This window comes from Arachis hypogaea, chromosome 4 (genome assembly GCF_003086295.3).
Source record: "Arachis hypogaea cultivar Tifrunner chromosome 4, arahy.Tifrunner.gnm2.J5K5, whole genome shotgun sequence".
Lineage (NCBI taxonomy): Eukaryota > Viridiplantae > Streptophyta > Magnoliopsida > Fabales > Fabaceae > Arachis > Arachis hypogaea.
The window spans coordinates 2,917,336-2,928,003 of record NC_092039.1 but is presented as its reverse complement, the minus strand read 5'-3'; the positions used below and the strand labels follow the sequence as shown (position 1 = coordinate 2,928,003).

Below are 10,668 nucleotides of genomic sequence, written 5' to 3'. Positions count from 1 at the left end.
CTTGCATGAGCGTATTAAACCATTCTTCCACCTTAACCCATGACAATAATAAAGAAGTCTCACGGCTCACAAATTCAACTCAACAAATTATATAAATTCAGTTACAATTTTAGTATTTATTATCTTATCTTATTTTATTTTAATGTTATCTTCTTATCTTATCTTATTTTTAATATATATATATATATATATATATATATATATATAGTTTTATCTTTATAATTCAATTAATCAATAATTAATAAAATTTTTTTATTTTTTTTTATTTTTTTATAATTTTATTATTATAGACAATAATCAATAAATTTTTTTTATCTTTTCTTTTTCTATTTTTTCATAATTTTATTATTATAGGCAGTACCGTAGATTAATATCACTTAAATACGAATAGATAGATCATTTAATATTTTCCGAGTTATTTAAAGTGGCTAATGTAACAATATATAATTAAACAATAATATAAAATAATCTTTACTATGATTTTATTTAAATTAAATCTTAAGAATAAAAGATGATTACTAATATAAAAATATTTTATATAAAAATAATAATTAAGATATTAATAAACGTTATATTAAATATATCAAATTATAACAAAATTTAATCATTATTTTCACACAAAAATATTTTTATGGGAGTATTTATTACATTAGAATTTTCCTATCCCTTAGACGAGAGAGTTGCTCTAAACCCCCAAAAAAGGGGGAAAAAAAAAGAAAAAGAAAAAGAAAAGAGGGAGAGTCCGAAGTGAAGAAGAAAGATAGGGCATGAAGGTGTTGAAGAATGATGCCTCAGCAGCCTCATATAAAAACCCCAAACCCAAACCTCTCTAACTTTCGCTTCTCCTCTCCCAAGTCGGCTTCTTCCTTCTGATTCGCGATTCCTCCTTCTTTTCTTCTTTCCAGGTATTCTCTTCCTCATTGCGCATACCTATGCTTTTCAATTTCCCCCCAATCGATCATGATCTCTTCCGATTCTTTCTTCATCCTGCAATGTTTTAGTTCACGCGTCTAAGTATCTGACCTCTGTTTTCATATAATCGAAAACCCTTGTCGTTTTAGTCACAGCTACCAGCTCTGTTTGTTCGCTTGTGGCTTTTGGTTTTGTGTTGCCTGATTTTACTGCTGACATGATTTGATTGCTAATTTTGTGCTATTTTGTTATTTTCAGCATTTATTTTGATTACATGTAAAATAAAGTAACGGTTTTGCTGTTTGATGTTTTACGTTGATGGTGTTTACTCTTATATTGGGGATGTGCAGGTTGAGTTGTTTAGAAGTTCAATTTGAGGGAAGTTTGTTGAATTGAAGGTTGATTTTCTGGCAGCCGCCGAAATGGCTGTGCATTCGGAATATCGTCTTATTGCTTACTCAGAAGAGATTGTAGATGGGAAGCCTATTTTTGTTTCTTCAAACTGTCTTCCTATCAAGGCTGTGAAATATGAACCAGCTGGCCATGCCTTCCATTCTGCCGCACTCAAACTTCTCGGTGTTAGGGAGAATAACGAAGATCCTGATTCTAAAAAGGTTGTTGACGATAAGGAACCAACATCTCTCCCGTCCGATTCCTACAGCAGCAAGAGCAAAAAGAAAGCTGGAGACAAGCAGCAAGATCACTATGCATTGTTGGGCCTGAGTCATCTAAGATATCTTGCCTCGGAGGATCAAATTCGTAAGAGCTACCGTGAAACTGCCTTGAGGTTTCATCCCGACAAACAGGCTGCTCTGCTTCTTGCTGAGGAAACTGAAGCCGCAAAGCAGGCAAAGAAAGATGAAATAGAAAGCCACTTTAAGGCCATCCAGGAGGCGTATGAGGTCTTGATTGATCCCGTGAAAAGAAGAATTTATGATTCGACAGATGAGTTTGATGATGAGATTCCAACTGATTGTGCTCCGCAGGACTTCTTCAAAGTGTTTGGTCCTGCCTTTATGAGGAATGGTCGGTGGTCAGTCAGTCAACCAATTCCATCACTAGGCGATGATAATACTCCACTAAAAGAAGTTGATGATTTCTACAATTTTTGGTACTCCTTTAAAAGTTGGAGGGAGTTTCCCCATGCTGATGAGTTTGATCTTGAGCAAGCTGAATCTCGTGACCATAAGAGATGGATGGAAAGGCAGAATGCAAAACTTTCAGAGAAAGCTAGGAAGGAAGAGTATGCTCGGATACGTTCCCTTGTTGATAATGCTTATAAGAGAGACCCAAGAATATTGAGAAGAAAAGAAGAGGAGAAAGCTGAGAAGCAAAGGAAAAAAGAGGCTAAAATCATGGCAAAGAGGATGCAGGAAGAAGAAGCAGCCAGAATTGCAGAAGAGGAGAAGCGGCGAAAGGAGGAGGAAGAGAAACGAGCTGCAGAAGTTGCTTCACAGCAGAAGAAGGTGAAGGAGAAAGAGAAAAAGCTCTTGCGGAAGGAGAGAACACGGCTGAGGAATCTCTCTGGACCTATATTGTCACAACAGTTACTTGGTATTTCTGACGACGATGTTGAGAAGCTTTGCATGTCATTTGATATTGAGAAGCTAAGGGGTTTGTGTGAGAAAATGGAGGGAAAACAGGTAGTGGACCAGGCAGAAGTTCTAAGAGATGCACTGAGTTGCAAGAAAGATGAGACTGATAAGAAAGAAGAGAGAAGTATCCAACAAAATGGTGCCGTGAAGGTTAATGGCAGTGTTTCTTTAAGCAACATTGAGAAGAAGGAGAAACCTTGGAGTAAAGAAGAGATTGATCTATTGAGGAAAGGAATGCAGAAATATCCCAAAGGAACTTCAAGGAGATGGGAGGTTATTTCCGAATACATTGGTACTGGAAGATCAGTGGACGAAATAATGAAGGCAACAAAAACAGTTCTCCTCCAGAAGCCAGATTCAGCCAAAGCTTTTGATGCTTTCCTTGAGAAAAGGAAACCTGCAGCACAATCAATTGCATCTCCACTGTCAACCAGAGAAGAATTAGAAGGGGTATCAATTCCTGCAAAGCCTGAAAATAGTGCTGCTGCAACAACAAATAACTCAGAAGACTCTAATAGCAACCAGACATCTGGTTCTGCTCCTTCTCCTGCTGCTGCAAATGGAGTTTCCTCTAGTTCAGAACAAGACGTGTGGTCTGCAGTACAGGAACGAGCACTGGTTCAAGCTCTAAAAGCCTTCCCAAAGGAAACTAACCAGCGATGGGAACGAGTCGCAACAGCTGTCCCTGGAAAGACTGTGAATCAGTGCAAGAAAAAATTCGCATTGATGAAGGAGAGTTTCAGGAGCAAGAAAAGTGCGGTTTAATCTGCTGGTTTGGAACTGAATCATGGAAGCACTGTCAGGCTTAAGATCTTATGATACATAGGCATTGTCCCACCAGACATGAGGTAATATTTGATTCCTGTATGCAGAGCTTCTTCCTGCTACTGCTGCTTTAGATTTTACATATTAAATTTTTGAGGAGCTTTACTTCTCCAACTGTAGGTTAGTTTCAAATTTCATCATATCCATAGCTGTTTCAGTCTGATGGATAGTTAGTTTGATGTCTTATTTTATGATGTTTTCTGAATATTAGGCTGTGCCCTGATACCTTAGTCCGACCTTGGAATACATTTACATGTATTGATTATGGGAGAGCAAAATATCATTTGTAGACTAAACCGATTATGGCCATAGCACATTGATATTTTGATTTTTGACAATTTGAAGAACCGATATTTTATTATACAATAGGATATATCATATTCATATATGTGTAGCATTATTTGGTTTGAAAGAGACTTTACCTCGCGCGGTATATGGACTTGGAAACAGGGTTCTTATTATTTATCTTAGTTCTTCATTCGATATTGTCAAAAGCAACAGGATGATGATAACTACCCAGTTCTCTTTTGTTGAATAAAGCTTGGCCATTATTTCACTCAATTTTTTTGAGATCATTTCGGTGCAATTGAGTTCATCATGTTCTCATGGTATGGTTCGAGAGTCGCTTATTATGAAAAACGAAAATGTAGGTGCAACTGAATAAAGCACTCCCTCCCCCCTTTTTTTTTTGGTGACACTACTCCCTCCCTTTTCTAAATTAATTGTCTGTTTGTACAAATTCATACGTCAAATGATTAATATATAGAATATAGACACATGAAGGAGTAACGTAAATGTCTTTTTCTTAAAAAAAGAAACTGTAGGAAGATGCGATGATATGAAATTAGTAAATTACTATTCAGCTTAATGTTGGCTTCAAAGAACCTTGAATCTGTCGAAATGCTGTCTTAACTCTTCTCTTGAGGCCCTTCAGTTTTAACTCTCAACTTGCTCATTCTCTTTCTCGAGTTCTGCCACATTCCCCTAAGTTTTTCCAATCATTACATCTTCAGAGAGAAACGACGAGTGCATTGATGACCTATCTGCTTTCTTCTCATTCTTTTCCTCAATTTTTTTGGCATCTGATTCAGCCATTATATTTGGGGCGTGAAGACTGATGTTTAAAATTAGAGCAATAACCGAGTCTGATACAATATAAAAGACGCGATATACTCATGCTACACTGTCAGTTGTTCGTTCGCTTAAAATGTAAAGCTCAAAATGAAAAAAAGCGACCACAGTGGGAGTCGAACCCACGACCTTCTGATCCGAAGTCAGACGCGCTAATCCACTGCGCTATGCGGTCTTTTGCGATAAGTCTTGCCTAGAAAATATACAATTTATTTTGTCCGGTTCAGTCATATTATCTTTTATTGATACTAATACAAGTAGTTAAATACTATTTTGACCGAAGTTTATAAGAATAATATTAATACGCTTTTCCTAATTTCTTGTATTGTTTGTTATATGACTCCATGAAAAAATGATTGATCACAATACACTAATGTCATTTACAATTTTTACCTTTGTCTCTGAATTCTAATGAAGGGTTGTTACTTGTTCGAGGGAAGACAACAACAATAATATACACTAAACATCACTTGGCTGTCAGATGCTAATTGATATCTCTATCATTCCGTTCATCGGATTTGTTCTGATAGTCAAAATCCATTGGTCCAAAAATAGAGAGAAAATTGAAAACACCAATGATATTTCAGAATTTTATCAAATACAGGAATTTACATAGCAGAAGGATATTTTCAGAATCATTCCATAATGTTTCACATACAATCATATTTTAGGAATACAAATTGGGTTGGGAGTTTTGTGTATGATATCATGTCATGTGGTTAGTGCATCGGGAAGCGAATTGGGTGATCCAAGAACTTTACCACCAACATCAGGAAAGTACTCATGATCTGGCAGCGGGCTCACTTTTCCATCAGAGCCTACCATAATCGGGTACTGCATCAAATGTCCCCTCAGCTCCTTCCCTTCCTCTGATACATATGCATCCCAGTTTTGTTTGGCTATATAGTTCACATACCTAACACATTCTAGGCTCTTTGGTTCTTCATATATTTCCTTAAGGCTACCAAGGTGCTCAGCCCACAGTGACATTCTGTAACCATACACCTGCATCAAACCAGCACCACCTTAATTTGTTGGAAATGCATAACTATACAACCTGCTTCATTTTCCTATGTTCATGTTCACCTAATCTGAAACATAGTTATGCAGTCATACTTTAAATAAACTACAAAGTGTTGGGGTGGCATTGTCACCTGGCCATGTGGATGAGAATTCTTCTCTTTCCATGTGTATTTTGGCTGATAAGCGCCCATAGCTATTTCTGTGTCCCTTGAACCATCCATGGATCTCTGATTAATATTTGCAGATCCCATGATAACATACTCGTCATCAACTATCATTCCTTTGGCATGAACATAAATCATAAAACGTCTTGATTTTTTGGATGAATTCTGATTAAGAAAAGGGGTAAAAGAATATAAGCCTCCAAATAGAATTCAGGGTTCACACTTGCATGCAGTGCAATGCAATGCAGACATTTGGCTACAAGTATAGAAGGAGATTAGCTCAGTATACCAAACCACGATTTTCGGATGTCTGAGTTGGCAATGGAATATCTGAAGACAAAGGTTCACGCTTTCCAAGACAGTAAAAATTGAGGTAATCTTGAGGATGATAGTGATGAGAAAGACCTGCTTTTTTAAGAGCATCAGCAACAATCTTGTACATCATAGACATTGTCTGTCCCTGTAGTCATTCAAATTGCTGATGATAAATTTTTACTGGCATGTATTAACTTATCAAATTCTTTGGAATATCACATCACAAATCCATTTTTCCACGTATTTATTTTTGACTTGTGAGTTCGCTTTCCTCCAATCATTTTAGGATGAAAAAAAGGGACTAAAAAACGAAACATATTTATTCTTTTAAGAGTTATGAAAAGGTCACCAAAATAAGATGAGAATTTGGCCCAACGTTTCAAATCTATGTAACCTTGGCACAAGTTTGATATACTAGAACGCTAAGTTACTAGATTAGAAAAGGAACAACGACTAGAAATTGGTCTGACCTGCCAGAACAGAATTTCTTGAATAGCAACACTACCAGGAACTCCCTCTGGCCACATTGGTATAACTATATACGCAGAAAAACGTTCGTTGGCGATGATCTTGCTGGCAATTTTTAAGGCCAATTCCATGGGAATCAAGTGATTTGCACCTTTTAAAGATAATAAATCATTAAAAAAAAAAGCTCATCTTCACACCTTGTGTCCTTTGTATCATTGTTATAACATCATTACTTTTTCATTATAAGTATACCAAATTAGATATTAAAATTAAGTTCTACGGGGCACATCTGAAATATTTTGACAACATCTGAAATTAATTTGCATGGAGTTGTAGAAGAGCATAGAAAGAAACATATGATAGAACAACATCAATAAGCCCAATTTCATATATTACAAAGATAACGATATTGGAAACTATATTTTATATACCTGCACCTTTGTGTGAATGCCAATTATACGAGGACCCCAGGAAATACTGATTCTCAATGTAGATGAAGTGTTCTGCTGATCTTATTGCTTTTACATAAGCAGCATGAATGCTTTTATCTACTTTCAAATTTTTTCCACAGAAAAGGTTCTGAAAAACGAGGGGGTGGGGGCTCAAGATTAGTTTAGTAAAGGCCAAGAATCTATGAAAGAATTGGTTCGATATGGCATGCAAACTTTAGAGGAAACTGCGGTTTACATGCCATATCAGTAGAGTACAGTTCAAGTAGGCATCACGTACAAAATTGTCCTCACCTGAGCCTTTGCTTGCTCAACACTCTTTGGGAAACCCATGACGGATCCTGAATCTATGGACCGAAATACCTGTATTTAATGTTTCTTCATAACATATATTCGATTTTACAAAGAAGGATTGCATATGTTAATCAACTTTTTATCAATATATTTCCTGCATACCTGCACATTCCAACTCTCAGGATCATGTTCATCGGTTACATAGACAGCTTTCTCACCATCAGGACTCGAAGATGGAGTGAGCATCCAAGAAAGGCGTTCTAGGCTTAGTAAAGCATCCTCATGCCACTTTGTCACCTTTTTTAGCCGAAAATCACGCCATTTTTTTGCTTTTCTCCATCTTTGTTCAAAATTGATCAATATATCATATGCAGCTGGACCCTCGACTTTGCAATGCAAGTCGTGCCATGGCAACCTTGGCCCACGCGAATTCGACTGCACATAATTTCAACATTTTACTTTAGAAAATTGCCATGCAACATTATTTATTACTTCTTCTCTTGGTGCTGCCCTGCACATTTAATTTCCTTTTTTGTCTAATAAAGAGTAAAGAAAATCATCACAGCATGAGGTACAAATGCATGGAAGAACGTTGTTATCACTTATCAATGGCTAAAGTATTGAAGGAACATATGAGCGTATTTATATAATTATATCTGATGAAAACCACCTCAAAATATATACATAAGGATTACATGACTAAAAAGATTAAGTTAAATACATACTTTTAGGTTACTTAAACTGGTTAAATCTACATTTATTTCTAAGGGAAATCTTTTAATATTCCTCTCAGTCCGCTTCATTAGTTTAGTTCCAGCTCCCAGTTTTCCACTCTTATTTAAGCTAATTCTTCATCTCCTGCTGGCTGGGTTCCTAGTTTATTCAGTATCTTAATCACAATGCGATTATTAACATGTAAAGAGTATGTTAGTTTCACAACAATTATTTACCGGGAATGTAGGATTACGAAAATCATTGTGAAAGACAGTATCTAGATCATCGAAAAGCCGATGCTCAGGAGTATCATATCTCCCATCACAGAGATCCAAGCCACCAATAAAAGCAGTTATTTTCCGATTATTCCCAGAAGCTTGAGTGTCTACCAGCACACACTTCTGATGGTGAGAAAAAAGGGTTCCCACAACCTGGAAAAAATCCAACCCATTGGAAGTATTGTCACTGATGAAACAGAAGTGTGTTCGGTGATGTTGCAGTGAAACTAAATAGTTTTATCCTACATAATAATATTAGATTCAGGTGCAGGAATTCCATGCCTGTTGCTTGAAAACACTGAGCTTACTGCTTGCATAACGTGGAGCTAGCACACAATGCACAGTGGAGTTCTTAAAATACTTTCTAGTTTGTTCATCGTGAGTTTGCATGACACCATCCTGCAACCAAGCAGATCAGTAATTAGAATGTTACACCAATCTCTCTGGAGCATACATGCAACAATATGTCTATAATAATCCATAGCAATTACATCCGTTACAAGTAATGTCTTGTGAACATTAAAAGCCTAGCTTCTCGTTACTAAAGGGTGCTGCAATAGTCCAAAACAACCTCCTGAGTTTTCACTTAATCAGACATTTTCCCTTCTAATACCTTGTGGAATTTTAGATCACTGATTCAATGTAGAAAACATGTATGAATAAAATAATAAATACAAGTCCCATAAGTTGAGAAAATCAATATAAACCTCTGCGTAGAAATCATGTTTAACTTCTTCATCAAGGTAATAAGAATTACAGTTTTCAAAAGAAATTTGTCATGAGAGGTTTTGTCATCCCAAATGAGCATGACCACGCGGACCCCTTCTTGCGACTTGTATTTCAGTAACTCTCCAAGTGAAAGCTCTGCCTGAGAAGGCAGGGGCTTTGATGGCTCCCTGATAAGCTTCACTGGGTGGTAAACCGACCACCCTATAATATATATGAGGTTGTGAGCTTCCAAAATGGCTTGGCAAATCTCTTCCCAACACTTGCCATGCTGAAAGACCTTCCCATCCTCAAGTGGAATCTCAGGCAGCTTACCATCCGGTACATGTGCATCTTGATAAAGGGTGACAGACCCTCCTTTTCGGAGAGGAAAATAGGTATCAGGAACCCCAAGAGAACCTGTCTCTTCTGCCCCAACTGGCCTAAATTGGATAGACAGATGCAGCTCAGGATAGGGTTTCAAGCAGTTTCCACTCTGGCCAACGATTGGAAACCAATCGTCGATGATGCCTCCGGACAAAATCTTGTTAGCAGATATATCCACTACTCCAATGAGCTCAGCACCAAGAACATCATTGTCTTTGACATGGAACTCCAATTTCTGAGCAGGGTGAGCAACCGGAATTAAGAAATGCTCGTCCCACAAAGGGTTTTCACAGTTAGGAATGATCCTAGTTTGAGCAATGGTAGCCCCCGAGAGGCACACGGACACATAGGGGTCGCTGGTAATCATTTTGTGTCTCCCTGACTGTGTCTTGAGCCCTTTCACGAAGGGAGGGGAACAGCTGTTGCCCATGGTAATGCATTTTCGCATAGTCTCCGTGGAAAGATCCAAATTCGGGAGAGCTTTTGCCTCAAGAATCCAGAGATCCAAGTCGCCATGTAAGAAAACTGCTTCTGAAGCTGCATTATCCATCATTAAGAGATCAGATTCTCTAATAATTCTGAATCGATTCTCCATAAGCTGATGCAGACGCAAAGCAACAAACAGTTCCCAATCAAACCTGGTCACTGCAATAACGTATTCATCAAATTCGTATCGTAAATATGACAACCGAGTAGCGAAGAGTAAGATTATTATAAGCATAAACATTGAAAGAGATAAGATCGAAATCAAATACAAGAATCACCTCTTTATGAATGAGAACCGAATGAGGATTACATGGCGGTAGGAGGTGGATCAGGAGCGGAAAGAGAAGAAGAACCACAACGGAGAGAAAGCGCATTGCATTGCATTACGTTTGCAATTGCATTGCTCACCCGAAAATGGCGGGAAATCCGATGAGTTTTGATTGATAAATGAGTTTTGATTGGTGCAAATGATTTGGTATTATATTTATTCTCTTACACATTGTAAGTAAACTTAACAGAAATTGATCATCTTTCAAATTTATTATATTATATTGCCTAAAGCCTATTTAAATTTATAATTTATTATACTTCAATACGTTGTTTCTCAAGAAAATCCAAGTATGAGTAAATTTAATTTTATACCACCTGCTTTGTGTAATTGTTTCCACGTAGGTCCTTCTAATTATTTTTATTAGTAATAGTTAAGATAAACGTTAAATTGTTGTATACTTATTACTCAAGTTAAAATATTCTATACAGTATTCCCCGATTTGCAATCACATTACCTTTTGACATCTACTTCATTTAATAAGAGGTTAATATGAAACTGAGATTAAATAAAAGTTAAACACCAAGAATATTGTTTTGATAATTTCACACTTGTTCTCCTTGAATAAAATTCTAATCTGATGATCCATTGATC

The 10,668-nt window shown here is 36.9% G+C and overlaps 2 protein-coding genes and 1 non-coding gene across 3 annotated transcripts; 1 reads left to right on the top strand and 2 right to left on the bottom strand.

The window, feature by feature from the left end:
• Positions 1 to 633: 633 nt before the first annotated feature.
• Positions 634 to 3,720, top strand: LOC112795732 (uncharacterized). The gene is made up of 2 exons (XM_025837870.2): positions 634 to 905; positions 1,263 to 3,720. The coding sequence occupies exon 2, from the start codon at positions 1,335 to 1,337 to the stop codon at positions 3,270 to 3,272; it is 1,938 nt and encodes a 645-aa protein (XP_025693655.1). The 5' UTR covers positions 634 to 905; positions 1,263 to 1,334; the 3' UTR covers positions 3,273 to 3,720.
• Positions 3,721 to 4,564: 844 nt separating this feature from the next.
• Positions 4,565 to 4,638, bottom strand: TRNAR-UCG (transfer RNA arginine (anticodon UCG)). The gene has a single exon. It is a non-coding gene; the product is annotated as a tRNA-Arg (tRNA).
• A 377-nt stretch (positions 4,639 to 5,015) lies between these two features.
• On the bottom strand, positions 5,016 to 10,159 carry LOC112795731 (phospholipase D delta-like). The gene is made up of 11 exons (XM_072234860.1): positions 10,025 to 10,159; positions 8,926 to 9,905; positions 8,451 to 8,567; positions 8,127 to 8,321; positions 7,339 to 7,611; positions 7,177 to 7,245; positions 6,865 to 7,012; positions 6,436 to 6,584; positions 5,940 to 6,110; positions 5,618 to 5,815; positions 5,016 to 5,468 (listed from the first exon to the last, which is right to left on the bottom strand). The coding sequence occupies exons 2-11, from the start codon at positions 9,853 to 9,855 to the stop codon at positions 5,175 to 5,177; spliced, it is 2,544 nt and encodes an 847-aa protein (XP_072090961.1). The 5' UTR covers positions 9,856 to 9,905; positions 10,025 to 10,159; the 3' UTR covers positions 5,016 to 5,174.
• Between the last annotated feature and the right edge of the window lie 509 nt (positions 10,160 to 10,668).

Bases quoted from the DNA above. Each gene is read 5' to 3' on its own strand.
- LOC112795732 (XM_025837870.2), top strand. From the start codon at position 1,335: ATGGCTGTGCATTCGGAATATCGTCTTATTGCTTACTCAGAAGAGATT.
- LOC112795731 (XM_072234860.1), bottom strand. From the start codon at position 9,855: ATGGAGAATCGATTCAGAATTATTAGAGAATCTGATCTCTTAATGATG. The intron at 8,322-8,450 runs GCATGGAATTCC...GATTTTTTCCAG, and splicing joins TCAGTGTTTTCAAGCAACAG to GTTGTGGGAACCCTTTTTTC. The intron at 5,469-5,617 runs GTGACAATGCCA...GGTTTGATGCAG, and splicing joins ATTCTCATCCACATGGCCAG to GTGTATGGTTACAGAATGTC.